The following is a 23607-nucleotide window of genomic DNA, read 5'->3' as shown; positions in this document are numbered from 1 at the left end:
GCCTGCGGCCTCCTGGGAGCCGTGGAGCCAGGAGCTCTGGGCTGACAACGGGGGCAGGTGTCACTCTTAGAAGTAAACACTGCCCGTCTGTAATGAATGGTGGGCCGCGGGGGAGCCACTGCGGTATTTAACAGCCGATATTGGACTGTGCGGCTCAGCCTGGAACAGGCGCATTATGAAGGCTAATGGATTTTTGAGGCCAGATTGATTTTTCATTAATTTGGTAAAAATCTTTTTCCTCTCCCCTATAATTCTGTCTTAAAACGCTCCCCCGGACAGCTCGATAAGTCACTCCCGCCTTAATGCAAGTCTGGCTCAACGTCTCGGGCTGCGGGGGAGGGGAAGTCAGAGTGGCTGCCAATCACTCTCAGGTAAATACTGCATTATGCATGGGCGTGGAGCCTGGGCCACCCCAAGGTGGACACACAGGGCAGCAGCCAGTCCGGGCTAATGTGGACCCTCTGTATGGGGTAGGCCTTGGTCACAGGCCTCCAGGGGCTCCTGGGATGACAGGGGAACTGAGAACCCAATGTGAGAACTGAGGTAGAGACCCCTCCCTGAAGATGGGACCTCAGACTTGAGAGGCCTCTTGCTCAGCTCTCCCCCCACTCCGCTCGGCTCCCCCCCCCCCAAAACAGTCTAAAGTCCACAACCCAGCTTGGACTCCTGCAACAGAGGGCTGCCATCTCAACCCTAGCCAAAGCATGGGTCTGGCAGAGCTACCTCCCCATCTTCCAACCCAACCTGACTTCCCCCCTCTAGAGGCTCCCAGACCCCTCCCTGTGGACTCCAGGCTGTTCATTACTTTCCTGTGAGTCTCAGGTGACACTGCCTTTCCCTCCAGAGAGAGACCACGCTCTCCCTCTACTCTATCCCCTGGCGTCCGCTTGCCTGCCAGCATCAGTAGGTCCCACCAGAGCTGTCCACCACTCCTAACCCTACTCCATGTCCTGGAGTCACATCCCCATGGCTGCCTAGGCCCAGACCGGACACTTAGGTACCAGAGATGATGAAGATGGTGATAGGTTAGGGTGTTAGTTGATGCCAGCGCTGGTGGGCTAAGGCCAGGCTGGCAGGAGCCAGGCAGGAAGAAGAGAGCTGCTTACTGGCTTGCTCTCCATGGCTTGCTGGGCTTGCTTTATTTTGCTCCCCAGGACCATCTGCCCAGGAGTGGTACCACCCACAGTGGTCTGGGTCCTCCCACACCAATCATTAATCAAGAAAATGCCCTTCCAGACTTGCCCACAGGCCAATCCAATGGAGGCAGTTCCTCGCTGGGGTTTCCTTTCCCCAGGTGACTCTAATTTGTGTCAAGTCGACAAAAGTTAATGGGCACGGGGCGAAGCTGACGTCGGTGATGGCGGTGATAAGGTGATTTTGACCTAAGCAACGGTGGAATAGGGTGACGGAGGCTGGGAGGTGAAGCCGACCTATGACAGGAGGGATGGAGGTGGGGGTGGAAAGCTGGTGGGGAAAGAGAAAGGGGAGGAGGAGGAGAAAGCCAAGGTGTAGGGAAAAGGATGAGAGAGAGGGGAGGGCTGGAGGGGACAAGGGGAGTGTAAGGGGAGTGAAGTTGGGGGTACAGAGGAGGGCAGTGAAAGGGGAGTATGTCCCTAACACAGCAGTGCTGGCGCCTCAGGGGGCCCAAACACTGCTGAGGAGGGGATACTGGCCCTGTTCCACCTGTCACACGAGATTTGGGATGAGGTGCTGGGCTGTGGCCTACTCCTCCCCACACTGCCCGCCTCAGAGCTGGGGGAGGAACCTCAGGAAGATAGTCTGAGTGACTTATAGGGGTACAGCGGCCTAAAGGACTTTATCCTGAGCCAGAGCAGAGCCCTTGGGGGGCCTATCCGGTATCTTCTTCTCTCTGAACAGGGTCCCTGAGGGAGCCAGGATCCTGGGTCCCCAAAGTCCCCCAGGAGTTTTGTTGCCCCACCCAGCAGAGATGTAGGTCCGTGTTTATGGCAGAGAATCATGGCAGGTCACTGTATGATGGCTGCAGTCTGACCACGGCTTTCTAGAGCCCTAATGGTGGCTTTCTAGGCGGGCTAGTGTGATCTGGAGTGATCCTGCTTCTCTGAGGCTAGCAGAAGTCTCCACTCTCTCATCCCTATTCTGAGAAACTGAGGCACAGCCCACTACATCTGTCTCTTGTCCTGGCTTGGCCATCATTTTCCCTCACCTGGGCTACAACTCTAAGTGGCCCAAGCCCCTACCGTTCCCCTGCATCTGCCCTGCACCAGTCGCCTGCTCAGAACCAGTACCCAGCCAGACACTCCACTAAGCCCCCTACTATGGGCTCCTGACTCAGGTGCCCCACCAGGCAGGCCAAATGTCTGGCTTGCATCTTCACCCCGCTTCTTTGGACATCCCAACCAGGTAGTCTCGGTTCACTCAAGGATGACAGTAATCCAGGGGCACACCTCCCTGGACTGGAAGCTTGGTGCACTGATTTCTCCTGTCCCTTGCTCCCGTGCCTGCAGCTGAACTCACAAATCCCTGGGAACAATGGACAAAATAAAATACTGATGGGCGTGGGGGTAGGCATGGTAGGTGGAGGTTCTGGGCTGGGCCTCAGACCCAAAGCACACATGCAAAAGGAGGGGTCTAGAAGGCAGTAGCTCCAGAGGTAGCAGGGTCCTTCCACCTGAACATCTTCACTTGACTATCCATCACCAAACCTCCCAGTCCACATGCACCCCGCCCTCACTCTCTCCCCACCCCCACTCTCTCTTCTGCGCCTCCCTCTCCCACATTAATCTCTAGGCCTCTCACTGCTGATTCAAGCAAAACAGAGTTTGCCTTTTCCCCTCTCGGCAGTTTTTTGTTGGCAAAGCAGAAAGGAATCGCAGAATACACATGCCTCAGCCTCCTGCCCAGGGAGCCACTCCGAAAATGAAGCACCCCTCTACGGCGTGTGAAGTACACAGGGACACCCCTCTTCTCTCAGCCGTATGTTCTCCTTGCTGGCTGTGGATGCTGGATCTGCACAGGCTGTGAGAAGACAGGCCGGTCCCTGTTCTTCCCTCTCAGGCTGCACATATGTGTGACATATGTCATGTGTCTTCCTCAGGTATTCAGGGCCCTCACTGACCAGCTGGCCCGGTCCTTGTTCATGGCCCTAGGGCCCACCTATGATCCACAGCAGTTAGCATTTATGTGGCTGAGCCAGAAGGGGCTGCAGCTCAGAGCAGGGGTGTGGACAAACAAGAGCTGCCCAAGAAAGGGACATGGACTCTGAAGGCTGAGGAGACGCCAGGTAGGTAGGAAGGTTCGGAGAACAGTGTGGGGCAGGGTGGTGGCAAGAAACACGGCAGGGTAAATGGGCCAGAACCAGGTTTGCTCACATTCCTTGCGGGGGATGGGGGTGTCCATGAGCTAGCCCACTGGGGTGGCTGCCATGCCTTGTTAAGATCAGGGCTAGTACCCCCCAGCATGCATGGCTCTCTGGCTGGCTCCCACGCTGCCGGCCTATATTACGCACACCTATTTTCCTGTCTAAAGAAGTTCACACAGAGGGCTAGGTAGGGCTTCCATTACCACACAGTCCTAGCCCAGACAGAGCTCTAGACCCAGGGAACCATGGTCCTAGGAGCTCTCCTGCCATGGCAGCTGGGCCTCAGCCAGAGCCTGCTGTCCTGCCCAGGGACAGCGTGCCCCAGGGACTCGTCTTACACTAGGAGAAGGCATGGATAAGCCACTCAGACACAGTGACACAGCTGTACCTGGCTCCTGCTGGGAGGAGTCACCATGGCACAGGAACAACTTTAAGAGGGACCCCTAAAGCGGTGACTTTTGAGCAGGAGATTTGTGATTTCAGGTAGAGGGGCTCAGTTAGCAAGGGCTCGGGAACAAAGGCCTGGGCCTGGTGCGGTCAGCAGAGTGTGGCATCAGGCTGTGGCAGCCTAGAGTCACTGTGTAGGTGAGGGGCAGCTCCTTCCCTTGTCTTGACAGACCATCCAAGGTGTGTGTGTGTGTTTGCATGCCTGCTTGGGGTGGGGGAGGGGTGGGGGAGGGCTCTCGCATCCACCACCCTCCACAAGGGCTGCCCAGCCTGTCTTCTCTGATTATCATGTAATGGCCTCCTTGACACACAGTTTTATTAATAAAATTAACAAGAGCTGAGGAGCCTGAGTGACCTTGGCCATTCTGCTGCACTGGAGATTGTGAAGAAGGAGGGGACACACCTGGGTCCCCTGGGAACCTCGACTACTTCTGAAGGAAGTTGTGCTTGGATCTTCCTGACTCACGTGCTTATGGTCTACATTCACCCTCGCTAGACCGTGATGCTGACGTCCGCACGGGGGGATGTGCAGCGGGACACTAGACTGTGTAGCCAGACCTGAAGCATAGAATCGGGTACTCTTACCTGGGGGCCCCACAGAAGAGATTGGAGGATGTAAGGGTGTGGGCTGCTGACTGTGGAGCTGGCCGCCTCTCTTTTCTGGGCCTTCCTCAGATTCACGGGGCTTGGACTAGCTGCAGCCTCCTAGGGCTGGAGTGGGCAACCGCTGCCCCCTGGTGGTCCCAGGGAACAAGTTCCCCATCTGTTTTTTGTTCTAGTTCTAGGGATTGAGCCCAGGGTTTCATCCCCCTTGGGCAGTGCTCTGCCACTAAGATACATGCAGTCTTTCTGTTCCTATCCTGAACCTTCCACGGCCTTTGAGGAAGAGCATCTTCATGGTTTTGTCATACACAGTTTAGAGTTGCTTCCCACATGGTGCCCCCATCCTGTCCCTTTGGATCAGGTCCTGAGTGCACCCTTCTAAGACACCTGCCCCGGCTTGCATGGGAGCAGCTGGAACTGGGCAGCCGGGTGGCCAGAATACTTGTTTCCTGGACAAAAGATCGGACTCTGAAAGTTGGGGCACTATAAGGAGGCTAAAGATAAAATGCCTTCGCTGGGACCTTATACAGTGAGACCGTCAAGGGAAGGGAGGTCAGTGAGGTGACTGCTGCTATGCAGCAGGCCTGCTCTTCAGGGTAGGAAGACATGTCTGAGGGGACATTCCCAGAGCAACTGGACCTGAGGATAGAGCCAACGCAGCAGCAGAGTAGATGGGACATGGCAGGGGCCAAGAGGCTTGGGCGGAACAGCACCAGCCCTGCTGCCCTCCGCAGAGGGCAGCCGTGGGAGCACTGCAGTGACTGGGACATCCCTGGTGCGGGTAGAGAGGCCATGGTCTCAGGGAGCACTGGAGCGACTGGGACATCCCTGGTGCGGGTAGAGAGGCCATGGTCTCAGGGAGCACTGGAGTGACTGGGACATCCCTGGTGCGGGTAGAGAGGCCATGGTCTCAGCATTGGGCTCAGACTCCTCTCATCTGACCGACATTTTTAATAGACATCTCTAGTTTTAAGCAAGCCGGGGAGGGGGCAGCCTGATGGTCCCCTGGCGCAGAGGGCAGGACATACTAGGTACACAGCAAGATGACCTCCACAGTCACCCGGGGCACGCAGGGGTCCAGGGTGTCCAGCTCAGGGACAGGTGACACAGTTCCTGTTCGTGCAGGGGTCAGGTTGACTCCCAGTCTTGCTTTGTTTGTTCTTGCGGCTCCAGGCAAGGATGGGCCAGGGGCGGGCACGGGCAGGCATCGGCGTCTCAAAGCCACACTCTCTCTGACTCCACAGCAGTGCCGGTCGTCGGGGTCCCTACATCCAGGACAGGGACAGATGTGGTCATCCATGATGGCCTGCCCTATCTGTGGCCACCCTGAGAAGAGGGCAGAGCCCTCTAGGAGTGATGGGCATGTTAGGAACATGTTGGGGACATCCAAAGTGGCCATGTAAGGCTGCTTGCCATCCAACCCTGGAATGGCCTTGTTGAAAAGTTTTGACCTCTGGAACAGACTGGTTTGGAAGCCTCTAATCTGGGGACAAAACCCTACTGATATGGGCTGTGGACTTCATTTGGAGAAGGACGATAGCCACACGATGGAGGTACCATCATAGGTGAACACTGCCCAGGAAGCCACCTCCACTGAAGGCCACCTTCTCACCTTCTCTCTAAGGCCTCTTGGACAATCAAGAGGAAGGCCAGGGTTGGGTAGGGCTGGGGTTTGGGGATCTTCTCCCAGGCCAAGGATTCACCGTGCTACGCGGCTCAGGGCTGGGCAGCAGGGACACGACCTGCAGGCTCACGCCGTCCTCGCCCATGCCCCTCAGCTGCGCCACCACGTCCACATGTTTCCGCCACTTGCAAGGGCGCCCATTCACAGACACGATGTAGTCGCCCTCCTTCAGGCCAGCGGACTATGGAGAATGCGGATCAGTGAGGCGGTGGCAGACTTTGATGGTCTGGGATCTCAACACCAGGGGCCGGAGGACCTTTACCTCAGCCTGACTCCCGGGAACAACAGCAGCGATCAGGACAGGTGAGTCTCCCCGCAGTGTGAAACCAAAGCCACCCTCTCCTCGGGTCATGTGCACTGGCCCTACCAGCTGCCACCGATTCTTGGTTGAGAACACAGACAGGGGTCCCTGGAAGGAGGCAAGTGGTAGAGGCCTGGCTGGGTGGCAGTCAAAGAGCCCTGACCTGTCTGGCAAACCCATGTTAGCCCATCTCCCCTAGGACAGAAAGAGGCGAGGGGCCAAAGGGAAGGGGGACAGGGAGGGAGAGCGGGCTTGCTCACCAGTCGATGGAAGAGGTCAGTCACCTTCACCTGGGACAGGCTCGGCATTTTCACCTCTGGTGCTTGGTGGGTCTTGGCTGACAGGTCAGGAGGGAAAAGAGAATTGGAACCGGACCCCAGACTCTTGAACCTCCCAGAACCAGAGTTCCACGGGTGGGGCTTGGCTCAGTTCAGAGGAGTGTGTGGCTCTCAGTTGCAAGCGGGACTTTCCTGGCTCCTCAAAGCATAGTGTTCCCACTGACAGCCAGGGCTATACTAGTTCCCCAAACAGATGATGTATGGAGAGACTTCTAGGAATCCACCTGGATGCCCCAACTGGCACCGTGCCCCTCTCCCCTCTTGCCTTGCCAGAACCAAGTAAACAGGGAAGGGGATGGTAGGGGATGCTGGCCTGATATCCTCCCAGGGCTCCACTCCACAGCCCAGGCTGTCTCCCCACCCACCCAAAGACTTTTCACTATGCCATCCAGGCTGTCCTTCAACTCTATCCTCTTGACTCAATCTCCCTAGTGCTGGGCTGGGACCATAGGCATGTGCCACCACACCTGGCTGGCTGACGGTCCCTCAGAAGTAGCTGACATACTCATCCCAAAGGGCCCTCCCTGGCTGCTCACGCTGGATGTCGGGGGCCTCCACAGCCTCGAAGAAATCATCCTCACGCTCGAGCTCTGAGTACTTGGCCAGCGAGTGCCGCAGTGCCTGAGTTACCACAACCTGTAGCAGGTCTACCTTCCGCAGGACTCGGCACAGAGTGTGAAGCCGCAGCGCCTCCTCCTGGCCCAGGATGGCGCGCTTCAGGTGGGCCTTCGCTGTGCACAGGCATAGCACTGTCACACACACACACACACACAGACCCACATACATGCGTGCATGGGTGCCCTACCAAATGGCCCTGTCAGGCTGGGCACACACACACCACACATGAATGCACGGGAGCCCTGCCAATGGGCCCTTCCCAGCTGGTTCCCAGACCCTCTGTTTCATTATGCATCAGGAGAGGAAAAGGGCCATAGGGTCAGGCAGTGTTGGCCAAACTAGGAAAGTTCTGCCAAGCCAAACAGTAGAGCAAGGAAGAGTTGTCCCCAGTATGTACCCACCTGCCCAGCACTCCCAGGAGCCCCTCTCTCAGCAGCTTACACCAACCCAGGGATGCTAGCTGATGAGTGACTATAGGGGCACCCTGCCACATTTGGCCCAGGGCCCTGTCTGTGATGCCTCACCAAGCTTCCTGCGCTCTTCCGGATGCTGCGGCAGTGTGGGACCTTGGGACTCACAGGTAGCTGAGGGCTGGAAGACGCGCTCCTGCCCTGGGAGCTCTCCCTTGTCGGCTGCTGGGGGTCAGAGAGGCCATGAGTGTGAGCAGAGAGCCTCTGTGGGCTCACACAGGCATGTGGGGTGACACACTCACAGGAGCCTTCGCAGAGGGCCATGGCTGTGTGGTAGTGGGCCAGGGCACTGAAGTGCTCAGCCTTGACATGTGCCAGGTTGGTCCAAGAGGCGGGTAGGTAGTCTCGGACAGGTGGCTGGGCCATGACCCGGTGCACGAGCCTATATTCAGCTGCCACCTGCCAACAGGCATGCTGGTCCAAATGGAGCCTCTGCCTTTCTCTGGGCCCAAGCAGCTCAAGGGGCAAGGCCAGTCGACCCCTAGTAGACAGCCTAAGTTCCCTGCCTATGCACCCTGGGCTCCACCTATTCTACCCCACATTCTGGCAGCCTCTCCCTAGACTGCTAGCTGAGCCAGACTGGGACATCCAGGGCTTCGGTTCCTGTTCTCAGGACCACACGCACCGGGGCAGCCACTGGCATTAGGGAATGACAGAGCACTAGATGCAGTGCCTCCTCCGTGGTTGCCCGTTCCTGCCTGACTTGAGTCCAAACCAACGCTGCTTAGGTCCCGCTGAGCTCTGCTCTCTGAGTGGCCACAGCTTAGCCATCTCATTGAGGTTCCCGGGCAGGGCTCCTTGGCCTTACCTGGGCAGCTTCCTGAGCCAACTGCAGCTGAGCTGGACAGTTGTCGGGTGTGTCAGAGGCCAGCAGCAGAAGGCCCTTGAAGATGCACTCTTGTGCCTGGGCAACCATGAGCTGCTCCAGCATGGAGAGAGCCGTGGTGCTCATGTCTGGGCTCGGTGCATGGGAGAAGTTCTCCCTCAGGAGTCTGAAAGCCCCTGAGGATGGAGAGAGTGCTCAAACAGACAGGGACCTCCCATGCCCACCAGGATTACCTTCTGAACTTCCCATTGGAGGACTTATGTGCTAAGTTTTTCATGCAGGGAGGCCATGTCCACCAGCCCTATTTCCTGCCCCAGAGATGGGCACCATACCCCGCCTACTATGGTTGATAACCCTCACCAGCAGCCCTCTGGAAAGCCTCAGCCGCATGGCTGGTGCCCTCGGTGCAGGAGCAGTCCTGCCGCGCTCCGATCTGCGTGTGGAGTGCCCCAATGTTAAACAGTATACTGCCCTTCTCGAAGGCCAGAGCCCGCTGCTGTGCCGGGACCCCAGTGAGCGAGTCGTACCTGTAGCATGGTGTCAGGATGGGTACAGTTCCCATAACAACCTGGCCTCCCATCCCAGGGCCTCCACCTCTGTTGCTAGCCCCTACCAGTGGAAGAGCAGCCTTGGACTCCTGGCAGGGCTAAAGAAACGGGCATCCAGGAAACAGAGCTGGCTATAGTAGGCAGCAAGCAGATCCAGGCCAACCTCGTCCCTGCTGGGAGTCCTCGTGGCCTGGAAGGGAGAATCTAGTGGGGCCCAGTCCCAAGATTCACTACTCATGATGCCATCCTCAAATCTCCCTGGGCATCATCTCCAAGGAATACTTGACACCCCGGGAACTTTGAGGGCAGCCTGGCACAAGAGGCCAAGTAGGGCCCCGAGGAGGGAACAGGCAGTGCCACTGACCAGACCAACAGAGCATGGCCAGAGTGGAGTCACCAGTTCTTCCATGAATACTGGCTGTGCCTATCTCCCAGGTTTCCTAGCGTGTGGGGCTCCGCGTGAACCTCTGCACTGAGAAACAACCTATGACTTGGCTTCCACGTCTGCCTCTGGAGCATCGGAGAGGGGAAGCAGCCCACCCACCTGCCGTAGGTCCTCTAGTTCCCGGATCTCTGTCTCATAGGAGGTGCCATCCTCTCCAAAGTGCTCAGAGATCAGCTCCTGTTGGAAGAACAGGTATTGCCCTTGGGGTACGCCATGCCTGATAGCCTGTTCTGGGGAGGGGAGGGGCCAGAGAAGAGCAGGTTGTCTGTATAGTTGGGGCCAGGGAAGGGCTGAGGACCCGGGGGCTGTAACACTGGCGGATGCTGATGCTTTGGTTCCCAAATCCTGGATTCCAAAGACAGAACTGGGCCAGGATTCTTGGGGTGCTATTTTACAACATTCTTTCATCTGCCATCTTGGAGACTCAGACACTGAGTCATAATAAGGTCATGTCATTTTCCCATGGGATCCAACAGGCCCGAGAAGAGGCATGGAATGTTCTGGGGTCTGAACGCTCTCCAGGTCACTCAGGAGCCAGTCGTTCTCAAAGAACAGGTACCAGATGGGTGACATCCTTGAGCCAGGGGACCCTCTGCAGGGGATCCTGGAACCTATAGTGGTCATACTGGGGCTCCCAGAATGATGAGGCCCTTTCATAGCCATTCTGGGGCAAGGCCCCAATCCTAACCTTTATCTAACCCTTAGCCCAGGTTGACATCAGAAGAATCAGGCAGCAGGAAGGTAGTGCCAGCTCCTGGTAGGGCAGCCCTTCCTCTCCCCATCCTCAGCTTCCTCACCTGTTCAATGGGATGACTAGATTAGGAAGCATCTGACCCCCCCCCCCCGCCCCAGCACTTACCTTCAGGGGTGTGGCCCAGTCCAACTCCTTGGTTTCCTTCAGGCCCAGGGGGATCATGGGAATAGTAACACTTTCACTAAAAGCAGAAATAGGAGCTCTAGACCTACTGCCCCTAGTGGCCTGGAGACCTCTCCCGAGGTTCCCAGCCCACACGTGGGCGTGCCCCGCCTGGTGTCTCACACCCTTCTGGCTGCTCCACATCCACACTGCTGCCCAGCTCTGCCAGCTCCTCTTTCAGCAGCTGCAGGTTGGAGTTGACATAGCTCAGCTCCAAGGCGACTGTCTCTCGGACCCAGGTGTTGCTGGTGGCTCTGGGAGAGGGGAGAAGACCCACGTCTGAGGCAGATCCAGTGACCCAGACCCCCAACAGCTCTCCTGTCCCACCCAGGCTTCAGAGTTTACCCACAGGTGCTCACCTGTAGAGGTTCTCGGCACCCGTCCGCATTCGCAGCTCCTTGCTGATCTGCTGGTGAAGCCGAGCCCTGTGGCTCTGCAGCTGGCCAGGCTGGTTCTGCATCAAGGAGTCATAGCCCTGCAGGGAGGATGACGGTGGTGATGCCCACAGAACCCCCATCAGCATAGCCTCTGCCAAGATCAGGGGACCTGAGCCTGTCCCTAGGAAAGGAAGTGGTCACTGTGGGCTGGATCCTCAGCTGGTATCACAGGGAGGGGCTGGGCAGGCCTGGCTGGGAACATGGGTGATATGCTTCCCTACAATGCTTCACTGATGCCGTAGACTCAGCCTCATCCCCAACATCTAATTGGCTTCCCCCATATAACCCCTTTCCTAACACCGGGTTATCCATGGTCCCACAGTTTAAAATATGGAGTGACGGGGCTCTGGACATAGTTCTATGAAGAGATGGCTCATTGGTTAAGAGCCCATACTACTCTTGTAGAGAGCCCAAGTTTGGTTCCAAGATAGCACCCATGTCACATGACTCACAACTGTCTGTAATTCTACCTCTGGGGGATTCCAACACCTCTGACCTCTGAGAACACTTGCATTCGTATGCAAATAACCATAAACAGACATGCACACACATAATTAAAAATAAAACCTCTTAAAAATTAAAATATGTTGTAATCTCCATCAGGAAGCCCTTTCTGCTCGCTTGTCCCTGCTGGAACTAGCCTTACATGTCCTGAGGACTCACCAGCTCATCTATGCGGCTGGCACAATATGCCTTGGGGGTCTGGCCACCTTTCCAGGGAGCCAAAAGCTTTTAGAGGGACCTGGCCTGGGCTCTGCCCACAGGGTTTTTCAAGTAGTGTCCATGCCCACAGCACTAAGAAGATGGTCACCAGACTGTCATGAGCCTGCGCTGCTCAGGCAGAGGGGACTGGTCTGTGACACAGACAACTAGGCATTGGGTTCCAGTGTGTCTTTGCCAGCCCCAGAGGGAGGAAAGCTCCTCTTGTGTAATGTGAGACAGCTAGCTTGAGTTATTGGTGACATCCCCTCTTTCCAGTCACGGGCTCAGCAGCCATGACCTAGAAGCTTCCTCCCAGAGACTGTCAAGGAGTGGGGATGAGTGGTGTTGTATACAGCTTTAAGTCCTCCAAGGTTCTTACCCTGCCTGGGTTAACCCATCAGCCTAAGACTTGGTGGCATGATTTTGTAGAAGGCAAAGAAATACGCTCACTAGTGGTCACAGGGACTGAAAGGCTCTAGTCCAAATGACACAGTGGTGTGTGTGTGTGTGTGTGTGTGTGTGTATGTGTGTGTGTTAACTCTGACACGGCCAAGACTCATCATGCATTCAAAGCGTGGCTTCCTGTCATGTAAGAGCTGTCTCGGCACCTTGCATGGGTTTAAGCAAGGCTTACACCTTGGCATGGATGGAGTTCCTAGAAGGCAGTCACCTTGACTGTGGTCCCAACCTTCCCATGGAGCCAGCTTTCCGAGAGAGGCTCATGTCACTGAAGAGAGCCCACAGAAGTGGCACCTGGGCTCACTCTGAAAGAAGCCGGCCATTAAGTCATCCTTGGGTGACCACAGAGAGGTGACACACTCTCTGGATAGCTGGCACAAGAGAGTATAGGGGCAGGGTAGGTACCAGTGCTGGACCCACAATGTACTGCCTCCTTCTCAGGACCCATCCGTATCTGTGCAGGATGGACACTGGGGCCATGACAGTCTCCTCTTCCAAGCCACTAAGTAAACGACAAACATCTTCTTTCTGAGATCCTACTACAAAGGCTCTGGAGTCCTAGTTTCTGGTGAGCAGCTAGGACTGCAAACATGCCGGGCAGTAGGCTTTAGCCCAGTGATGACCCATGGCCCCATCCCCTCCCCACCCTGATGGGGAGTTGCACCAGCCAGCCACTCTGGGCTCTCTAGGCCCTGGGCCTGTTCTCGGCCTTCTTAATTTGGTTCACTCAAGGAGGCCAAGCCAACCTGCTAACCTGTGTTGGCAGAAGGACAAGGTAAGCAAGCCAGAGACAAATCTATATTGCTGGATGGATTCTAGAAGCTGATGGCCTACACCCAGTTTTCCACACTGGGTGCCATCTCTCTCCTGGTGCAATCTCCCCACCCTCTGGAAACAAAAGCTACCCATGGCGGCAATTCCTGTCTAACTCTGGGAGAACTTGCCATCACCTTTGACACCCCAATAACAATGGTCCAACCAGAACAGGGTCTGACCATGTCCAGAGAGGAAAGGGATGAGAATGGAGAAACAAATCCTCCCACCCAGTGGCTTCAACTGGCCTGTCCCCCAGGATTAGCAGAAGAGAGGGGACAGTTATTCCCATACAGGCCTGGGAATACAAAGAAGGAATAGGGTAGTCCCAAGCCTTTCCAGGCTCCCCCACTGAGTCGTCTCTTTGGGAGAGTCCCACACTCTTGACAGGGAAGCCGCCCAATGCAACAAGCACTCCCTCCAAAGGGCACCCGCAAGGCATGGCCGGTCTGTGAAGAATTCTTTCGTGGATGTACATGGTGCAAGCTATCTCTCTCTTCCTCCCTCCCTCCCTTCCTCTTTCTCCCCCATCCTCCCCCCGTCTCTCTAGTGCCAGCTAGTCACTGTGGCATGAGGCATGCCAGGCAGGAGGGAGCCCTTGAGAGATCTGTCCAAGACTGGGTGCCCTCTCTCCCCTCCCCCACCCACTAGGAGACCTGAGCCACAGACACACAAAAGCTGGATAGAATGAGCCAGGAGCAATGTGCAGTCTGACACCCGGAAAGAGGAAGGGCAAAGTGCCATGGCAGACACCTGGGAGTAGTGACAGGAGCCTCTGCTTAGCAGCACCCCCCCCCGGTGGGGGTGGGGTTGAGTAGGAGTATCACAGAACGTGCACAAACACTAAGAAACACTCACGGATCCCTAGGAAACACCCAGACTGGGGCCGCAGAGTGAGATCAGCCTAACACCCCCTAGGCAAAGAATGAACAGATCTCCATTCTACCCCTATTTACCCCGGGATTCCTGGAAGCCCAGGTACCCTCATTCCCAGAGACAGGGGTTTTGGAGCAAGTATGTGTTCTGGAAAGAGGCAAGAGGACAGAAGGTTTCGCCCACTGCTACAAACTAACATCTAATGGTCACCCACTTCCTCAGGCGTGCATGCAGAGGCACTGTTAAGGAAAAGAGGCTACACCGGTGTCAGAGAAAACACCTGCTCGGTAGTGGAGGCTGTCATCGATCAAAACATTTTGGTTCTAAGAACCAAGGGGATTCCTCGCTTCAGGTAGATCACCCAGTCCTTGGCTGCGCCACTGGCATTTCCACCGGGCTAGAACACAGGCTCTGGCCTCTCCTTGGGGGCTCAGTTTCAATAGCTGGCTTTTAGGGAAGCAAGTCCCAGGAAGGAAAAGCCGCAAAGGCCGCGCCACACAGCACGGGACAAGAGGCTGGGGATCCACACCCCTCCTCAGCCCCCACCTTAGGGTTGCTGCTGTCCTCCTGCAGCCGGTCGCTGTCCTCGCTGGCACCCGGGTCATCTGGCCTCTCCTCGAGGATCATCGCCGCCTGCCTGGACGCTGACCCCCAGAGGCCGCGAGCAGCAAGTCTCTCGCACTCCTGGGAGGAACACCCGAGCTGCCCGAACTGTCCGGTCCTGGAGGGTGCGACTGACCGGCGAGGCAGGGCGCGGGCCCCGCCAGCAAAACTTGGCTCCGTCCAATCAGACTTGACTGCTGCTCCGATCGACAGCAACTACAACTAACCAGAGTGAGAGAGAGGCAGGCTCCTGGTAAGGGAATCTGGTAACCCCTAGCAACCAGGGCCGCTGGCCGGACACAGTACGCATGTGCCACACTGGCTGCTGGGCTTGCGGGAAAGTTAGGAAAAGACTTGCAGAGCTGGGGGCGGCGAGCGGGCGCGGCTGCGGCCCCTGCTGGGACTTCAGTACTTTATCTCGTCACCCCGGCAACGGGACCCTCCAGGACTGCTCTAAAAATGTTTACAATGGGGTTTTTAAACGGTTTGTTAGAGACAAGTGCTTGTGCTGATTTTTGAACAATGCCTGCTTTCTTCCCTGCACCGCGGAGTAGAGCATCGCTGCGGTCCCCTTGCTTTCAGAACCGCCTCCAGAACCCTGGTTATGCATTCGCTTCCAGAGCACGCATCCTCATCGACCTGCTTGTTGTTCCAGAACCTGCTTGCCTCCTGGGCCTTCTGTTTTGAGAACTGGACTTTTTCCAGAACCCGAGCAAGCACTTCTCAGATTCCATGTGGGCTGGCTCACAGGGAAAGAACTGAGAACACATCCTAGAAGTTAGTGGCCTGCCCTTTGTCAAGCCGCTCCAAAGGTCAACCTCCTCCACCCTAGTCACTGCTTGTCCTTACGGAGTCGACTCAATCTCCATTCCCCCAACCCCCCACCAATCACCACCAATACACACACTGGACTCTTATCCCTAGCTCTAAATCCTCTCAGCTCTTGGATGTCCCCGAGCATCTACAGTGGGCACCCACAGAAATATATCTCTTATGGGCCCCTACCAACCACTCCAAACTTCCCAACCTTCTCCAATGGCCTTTTTGAGCCCCTGGCATCCCTTTTCCTGCATCAGCTTCCTCCATCACTGGGGCTCTTGCCATCCTGCCTGAGTGTGACCAACACCTCAGACTTCACAGTGGGCCATGTGCTGTCTTCTCCAAGCACACCTTGTATAGGCAACCAGGAACTCAGACTTCTTGGTGGCTTTTCTTCAGAATCCTGCATGCATAACCTACATCCAGCAAAACATGCGACTAAGTAATAATTTTTTCCTAAGATTTATTTTATTTTAATTCATGTGTGTGTGTCTGCATATGAGTACAGTGCCCACAGAGTATACTAGATCCCCTGGGACAAGACATACGAGTAGTTGTGAGCTGCCAGATGTCGGGACTGGAATCCTAGCCTTTGGTCCAGCATAAGAGCAGTGCACATTCTTAACCACTGAACCATCTCTCCAACCCTCCCATATTGACTCTTAACTATTTCTTTCTCTCTCAGCAAGATTGTTCTTTTCACAAGCTTAGGGGAAGTTCCCTCTCTGCAGCGTGCTTAGCTGACTTCAGGGATCCACAGTAGCTTTAGAAATACATTCCACTAAAAAAAAAAAAAAAGAAAAAAGAAAAAGAAATACATCCACTTAGGGCCCACTTAGGGGTCTTAGGGATATCCTGCTGCAGATCCAGTGCTCCTGCAGGGCACAGTTGTTAGGAGACGAGGATGGTTCCCAGTTGCTGAGGGTACTAAGACCTCTCGGGCTTTTCAAATGAGAACCTCAGACTCAGTCAAAAATCAGGTTGGAGGGGACAGGGAAGTAGAGCTCAGCAGGTAGAATACTTGCCTACTATGTACAAAGTCCTAGGTTCAGTCTCCAGCTCTTCATAGAACACGATGAACCCCGGTATATAGGAGCTAGAAGCAGGAGGACCAGAGGTTCAAGGCCTTTCTCCAGTTACGTGGTGAGTTTGAGGTCAGCCTGGAATCTACAAGTCTAAAACAAACAAACAAACAAACCAAAATGAAACATACAACAACAAACCAACCAGTCTGGACAGTAGAATCAAGCCATTTTCAGATAGAGAATGTAGCCTTGACATCCCCCCCCCCCCCCCCCCGTTCCTGAGGAATGAAGATCAACATCTGAGGTGTCAAACCAGGGAAGGTGCTGACGCGCTTGAGAGCCGGTCCAGAGTGGGGACATTCCCTTCCCAGCGTTCCATGTTTGCCCTCGGGTTACTCCCACTCTGGGCAGAGACACCAGGAGCCACTCAGTGCGTCCTATCTCCTTTCAACTCATTTAGACTACAGGATGTCTTTCCTTTATATTCCGCAGTTTATATGCGTGGTGTTTGCATTGTAGGTAGCATGCAATTTCTTCCCTTTATTCCCAGTGAAGAGCTCATGCTCTGACCAGATAGAGGGCAGCTGTGCTGATGAGCTTCTGAGGCCAGAGGAGAGCACCGTGTCCTTTTCGTTCTAATCGTCTGTCATAGCTGTGGATGAAGAAGCCTGCAGTATCCATTTCTTTGTAAGCAATTGAACTTTATATAGTGGGTCCACTCAGGCTGCCATCAGAAATAATCGCTAATTGGCAGTTTATGCAATAGAAACTCAGTTTTCTAGGAGGCTCTCAGGACTCCTGAGCCAGGCGCCTCTGACTTACAGATTCCTGTAGAAGATGACCATGTTTTCTGCCCTGGACACTACCATGGCCAGCCCCACCCCAAGAGCTGTGCAGTGTCCTGGGGCATCATCATGAGAGCGGTAGGGAGGATGGGCCTCTAGGAAGTCCACACTGGGCTTGCTCCTCTTCCAGTGTCCTAGAGCGGGGAGCAGCTCCCCCCACATCACCTTGAACGAGCTAAGTCAGCTAAGCTTGATAAAGATGGCAGACGGAACACAGATGATTGAACACTGTTATCTCCACACTAGGGTTCTAGGATAAGGGGTAGGGATGGAGGCCTGAGCACTTTGTAGCTCCCGGCCAAGGTACTAACCCTGTGAGGAAGCAAATTATGTTTATTATCAGGTCACTGGACTGCTTAATCTGGAAATCCTAAGAAGTTCAACCGAAAAACCACTTATAGCTAATTGGAGAGCTGGGTAGGGCAGCCAATTTTCAGCTAACCAGATCATGGACTGAACATCTGCGTCCAGTCCAGATTAACATGCTGAAGCCAGTCTCCCCTCCCCCGTGGGATGCCGCGGAGATGGGGCCTTTGGGGGTAATGAGGTCTCGAGGAGCCCCAGCAGTTAGTTCAAAGAGAACTGATAGCTCCCCATAAGCTCAAGGGAGGCCACACCCCAAAGGCTGAATCTGCAAAGGGTAGGATTCCTCAGCAGACGCTGATTGGCTGGTACTTTCCAATCCCCTGAGTAGTGGGGAAAAATTCCTGTTGGTTTAGCCTCCCCATCAGTGGCGCTCCTTACTGAAGTCTGGAGAGACTGATTTGATGCAAAGTACAGTTGCTTAAATAATAATATAATAATAATAATAATAATAGACATGGGGATAGAGGGATGTTTAATCAAAATTCTGAAATAATCATAATTGTCAAGGAAGATACCAAATAAGAAATACATCTATGAGTAAGTATACTTTCACTGGGTAGCTTAAAACCAGACATTAATGGTTGGATATACCATGTACCTTGAACATATATAATAATATGAAAATACCAACTCTCCTCGAAGGTGGATTAAGGATTCACTTTGTTTTCTAATCGTGTGTGCGTGAACGTACATGTGAGCCCAGGCACTTCAGTCAGGTGCCTGCGGAGGTCAGCGTGTCCTGTCCTCTGGAACTGGAGTTAAAGGTGGCTGTGGGTGGCCTGGTTGAAGTGCTGGGAACCAAACTTGGGTCTTCTGCCAGAACTGTACAGACTTTTAAGTGCCAAGCTGTCTATCCAGACTGCGCATGAGCAGTCACAAAGAGAATACAATCCCCATACACGTAAACACTCTCCCACACCAGGTGTCAGGAGAGGCAGCCAGACAACAGGAGCCTTCTCTAATCCAGAATGTCACCAAACACTTGGAAGCCCGAGAACATTCGGCGTTTATGAGGGTGGGTGAAAAATCAGGAGCCTGGGTCCCTACTGGATAGTGGGGTGTGAAACTCGGAGAATTAGGAGCCGTGCACACTGTGTTAGTGGCCTGGGTTTTAGCAGTTAAGAACAGATATAATGCCAAAAAGAAAAAGATCCCCAAACCCCACAAATATGGATGCAATGTTGATATTCCTCTTTTTAAGTTTGTTTTTTAATGTATGAGTGCTCTATCTGCATGTTCACCTCTACACCAGAAGAGGGCACCAGATCCCACTATAGATGGTTGTGAGCCACCATGTGGTTGCTGGGAATTGAACTCAGGTCCTCTGGAAGAGTAACCAGTACTCTTAACCACTGAGCCATCTCTCCAGCCCTACAATGCTGGCATTCTTAATACAGCTCAACACACCAGCAGAGGTTTTGAACCTTCTTCAGACCTTTCTTTTTTTCTTTTAGACAAAAGAAAATATCTCACTACATAGTGCTGGCTGGCCTGGAACTCTCTCTGTTAGATCAGAGAACTACCTGTCTCTGCCTCCAGAGTGCTAGAATTAAAGGCATGCACCAAACATGCTCTGTTTTATCTTTTTATAACCATTAGAATGCTAGCTGGGTCATGTTTTGGATACAACATACAACATGGTCTCTGGGCTTAGCATGACAACCTGCATTTGAACTCTAGAATCCACATAAAGGTAGGAAGTGAGAACAAACTCCTCGTGGTTAGTCTTTTGACTTTTACATGTGAGGTGCAAACACACACACACACACACACACACACAAACACAATTAGCTGCAGGTAGTGAGCTAGGAGGAAGTATAGGTCATAGATTTATGTAAATAAAACAAACCTAGACAGAAAGGAGAGAAACCGGTGTTGATATTTATAACAAGGAAAATTGCCACCCCTGCTTACGAGGCGAGATGACCCCCTGTCACCTCGTGGTCCTCAGGGCAGGCAGGAGGGCACCGATTTGTTTAAGTACTCTGCATCCCTGGGATGCTCACAACAAGAATGGCTTATTTTTTAAGGTAAAAGAAAGGGGGAAATGAGAGGAGGTTGAGAACGAGTGGGCAGATGAGCTCACTATAAAAGGCGAGTGTAGGGCAGTAGTTGAGAAAAGGGTTAGTTTAGGAGTGTCCTGCAGTCAGAAGGTAGCAAGTGGGCTGCAGTGTGTGTGTGTGCGTGTGTGTGTGCGTGTGTGTATGTGCGTGCACACGTGTGTGTATGTGTGTGTGTGTGGTGCTGGGAATGGAACCCATGACTGTGTGTATGCTAGGCAAACACCCCACTTGTTGAGCTACACTTTAAGGTCTGGTAGGCTTTGATGTCATTGGGAATACTGGATTTCTGACTTAGGCAGAAAGTGACTCTTTTCTGAGCTGCCATGATGTGAGAACTTGGAAGCCTAGAAATTGCTGACTGACCCAGTGATCAGAGGCCCCCATGCTAAGAGACTGGAGATGCCTAGTGGCATCTGGCCGCTTCTGGCTCCTTCCATGAATATCAGCCTAGTTCCTGGAGTGGGTCAGCCTTGGGGATACCACCACTGACCCACACGTGCAACCCAAAAAAGAACTAGAGAGAACAGTGTGAAGAAAGCAGCTGAATCTAAATACTCTAGCCCGGCCCAGATTGGGCCACTTTGGTGATTACCCCTTCCTCAGTGGATGCTGAGGAATTTGGCTCTGGGTCCCCTGGATCAGTTCTGCTCTACTTTGGGTATGCAGTGTCTGCCAAGGCCTATATGTGAAGACCTGGGGGAAGATGTGGCCTAGCTGGGGGAGGTCACTGGGAGTGTACCCTCAGATGAGACCCAGCTTTGCTCCCCAGCTGTCAGGTGAGTAGTTTTACCCACTGGTACTCTCTCCATGCCCTGCCCCCTACAGATCCCCAAAGCAACAGGCTAGCTGACCATGGAGTGAGACCTTTTGGAATCGAGAGCCAAGATCAACCTCTGTTCCTCCCAGTTATTGCAGGTCACAGGGCTGGAAGGCCAAAGCAGACACTAAATGCTGGGCGACTTGCTTCAGCAGTGACACTGACGTCAGGATCCCTGGCTCAATTGCGTGTCATGCTGACACTTTATTTACACTCACATTTTTCCAGACTGAGGAGCAGAGGCGGGAGCCTTTGAAGGCCCAAGATTGGATGAAACTAAAGAGCTTAATTAGTGTGGTTTGTTTGTCCATTGCTGTAGACGTCAAGATGTCAGAGCTGTGGCATGCGCCTTATCCGGGGGCGCACAGGACAACACAGCTGAGGAACAGATACCGCCAAATCCGGGGGTAGGGGACCACCATGCACAGCGTGTGGGAGCACCTATCTGTGATGGATGGAGGGACAGGTACTGCAGGAGGACAGGAAGCCTTAATCAATGCTGGTAATAGCCACCCATGCATCATGTGGAGGGGTCCCAAGCGTGAGGGGCAGGACCAGCGGCTTGTGAAAAATGAACTGTTTGTAAATACAATCAACAGTTTCGTGTTTGTGAGAAAGCCATTTGTCATTCGGAAGCCACCTTTAGTAAAAGATGTACCTGGCTGCCCGGTGAGACGGGCCATCAATCGCTGCCACATCACGGGCCAGTGCAGGGCTGTCAGGAGCTCTGGGAAACTCATGGATGTTGATTCTCATTAAAGGCAAGTTAAGTCACTTTAGGAAACCAAATGGCACCCCTGAGAGCACTAGCTTGCACCGGGTACTGCAGTGAGCTCCTGGAAGCCCCTTCCTAGAGTCACTGCATCATGGGGGAATGGGGGGACTCAGAGAGGGCTTGACGCAGCATACAGTCTCTCCCAAGGCCCTACATGTCTTCAGAAGGAAGTAGGGAGGGAAGTTCTCAGAGCAAGAAGGTGGTGTGCTTGAGGTCTTCTGGGGACAGAACAGGAAAAGGATAATGGGGCCGGGTGATACACAGATGATTGTCCTTCAGCCTCGAGCAGAGACCCTTTCATGGGCACTTTTCACCTTTAAGACTGAGCCTTGTTTTTTGCTTTGTTTGTTTTTGCTTGGTTTTCGAGACAGGGTTTCTCTGTATAGCTTTGGAGCCTATCCTGGAACTCGCTCTGTAGATCAGGCTGGCCTCGAACTCACAGAGATCCCCCTGCCTCTGCTTCCCGAGTACTGGGATTAAAGGTGTACCTTGTTAAGGCCTGGGGAACTGGTATTGTGTTGGGAATTGGCATTTGCTGGACATTGGGCATAGTGGTTAGCCTGAAGCACACTTAATTAGATAAAGCCTCCCACAACCTTTTGTCACCTGAAGACACCCGAAGATCCCATGAGCATGCCTACGTAATGTAGAGGCTCACTGACAATATGAAGTGGCCATGGATTTAATGGTGTGGTCACAAGATGGAGGATTTAGTTCAGGGTACTTAGAGGAGTGGCTGTCAGGAGTGGCTGTCACTGGGACTGCAAGAATGTTAACCTGGGTATTCCATTGCTGCAACAGGTCATGACCCCATAAATTCACTGCAATATTAGCTCCATGTGGCCTAAGCCTTCCCTTCTGTCCTTCTAGCCCTATCCATTCAACCCATCTTGTGCTTTGTTTCACTTGAAATAGGGTTCCAGTTCCTAGGAATTGAACAACTGCCTTCTGTGTATGTGTTGCCTTTACTGGTTAATAAAGAAACTGCTTTTGGCCAATGGCTTAACAGATATAGCCAGGCTGGAAGAGAGCTATAGAGAGAGTAGACAGAGTCAGGGAGAAGCCATGTAGTCACCTGCAGGAGAGAGACGCCTCGGCCAGAGTCCACGGGAACATTGCAGGTAAGCCACATCCATGTGGCAATACACAAATTAATAAAAATGGATTAATTTAAGATATAAGTGTTAGCCAGAAATATGCTTAAGCTATTGGCAAAACAGTATTGTAATTAATATTTTATTTCTGTGTGATTATTTTGGGAGTCTGGGCGGTTGGGAAACAAACAAGCAGCCTCTGACAGCACCCACCTACCCACCCTCTTCCACATACTGCACACACATACATGTACACACATCCCACCCACCCACCCTCCTCCACATACCCCCACACACATGTGCACACACATCCCATCCATCCACCCCCTCCACATACCCCACACACATACATGCACACATATACCACATATTCAGGCACATCCCCACATGCACACTCACCATGTACACACACACATCCTCCCACATAGTCACACACATCATGTACTCATACATTCACACACACAGGCATGTATACATATACAGGCACACATACAGGCATGTACACACACACAGCTGTGTCTTTTGGAGTCAGTGACACCTGGGAGGAATATTATTGGGACTGAAGCTGTAGCTCGGTGGGAGAACCTTTACCTTCTGCAGACAAGGACCCAGATTCAGTTCCCCAAATCCCAGTTCCAAGGACACTTTCTCACTTGTGGCCTAATCTGGACTCGACCTGGATGGAGGTGACTCTGACGTCATTGTTGTGTATTTTTCCGACTTTGTTTTTTGAACACAAGGGGTAACATACTTTTGATGCCTATCTAGCCAATCAGCTGACGGTGAGACCACCTAGACATGGCTGCCCTGGAAAATATCTGTCATCAGGAAATATATATCATTTATTTACTACGCCAAAGAGGGGCATCATTCAGCACAACCATACCTCCTCCTTCTGAAGCCCTGTTTCCATTTTCCACGTCTGACTAATTTTTAATCTCGGTGACTGAGTGGTGTTGCTGTCGTCACGTGTTAGAGATGGCGTTTAAGAAGGGCATGATATATGCTGCCTTCACAGGATCCTCTTTGGTGATTGTTCCCATGGCATCGGAGTAAAATGAATTCAGTCTCCATGTGATTTCAGCGAATTCACAAATGCATATTAGATGCTATCTTTATGCAAAGGCTCCGCAGAGCATGGCAGCCGGCCATCTCCGTGGTGACGTCTGGTCCTCATCATTCACCAACACAGGAAAACAGCTATTTGCCTAACACCTATTTGTAAAGAAGACAGGAAGATAGCATCGTTAATAACCCTGAACATGGGCTACGATTTATAAAGCAGCCCCACTGTAGAGGCAGGGAGTGTGTTTGCAATAGCCACTTCCCCCCAGGGTCCATTTTTCCTGAAACGGTGTAAACTGTCCTTAACTTCCT

The 23607-nt window shown here is 53.4% G+C and overlaps 1 protein-coding gene across 4 annotated transcripts; it reads right to left on the bottom strand.

Annotated features, from left to right (window-relative positions):
* Nucleotides 1-5340: 5340 nt before the first annotated feature.
* On the bottom strand, nt 5341-14552 carry Rhpn1 (rhophilin Rho GTPase binding protein 1). Of its 4 annotated transcripts, none has more exons than XM_057791953.1 (15): nt 14370-14552; nt 10896-11011; nt 10662-10790; nt 10480-10555; nt 9720-9797; nt 9241-9365; nt 8988-9154; nt 8610-8803; nt 8044-8200; nt 7856-7966; nt 7250-7462; nt 6636-6712; nt 6337-6483; nt 6094-6255; nt 5341-5655 (listed from the first exon to the last, which is right to left on the bottom strand). In XM_057791953.1, the coding sequence occupies exons 1-15, from the start codon at nt 14448-14450 to the stop codon at nt 5482-5484; spliced, it is 2007 nt and encodes a 668-aa protein (XP_057647936.1). In that variant the 5' UTR covers nt 14451-14552; the 3' UTR covers nt 5341-5481. The 4 variants fall into 4 exon arrangements, with proteins under 4 accessions (XP_057647936.1, XP_057647938.1, XP_057647937.1 ...); XM_057791955.1 differs by having other exon boundaries at nt 7250-7444; XM_057791954.1 differs by having other exon boundaries at nt 7856-7963.
* Between the last annotated feature and the right edge of the window lie 9055 nt (nt 14553-23607).

Source organism: Chionomys nivalis, chromosome 17, assembly GCF_950005125.1.
Source record: "Chionomys nivalis chromosome 17, mChiNiv1.1, whole genome shotgun sequence".
In the NCBI taxonomy this organism is placed as follows: Eukaryota; Metazoa; Chordata; class Mammalia; order Rodentia; family Cricetidae; genus Chionomys; species Chionomys nivalis.
The sequence above is the reverse complement of the archived record's forward strand: the minus strand, read 5'-3'. Positions and strand labels throughout refer to the sequence as shown.

Excerpts from the sequence above, each read along its gene's own strand:
- Rhpn1 (XM_057791953.1), bottom strand. The coding sequence starts at position 14,450 with ATGATCCTCGAGGAGAGGCCAGATGACCCGGGTGCCAGCGAGGACAGC. Across the intron at positions 7,463-7,855 it reads GGAAGAGCGCAGGAAGCTTG|TGCTATGCCTGTGCACAGCG; the intron begins GTGAGGCATCAC and ends TGTGTGTGACAG. Across the intron at positions 5,656-6,093 it reads GCCCTGAGCCGCGTAGCACG|GGACCCCGACGACCGGCACT; the intron begins GTGAATCCTTGG and ends TCCTGGATGTAG.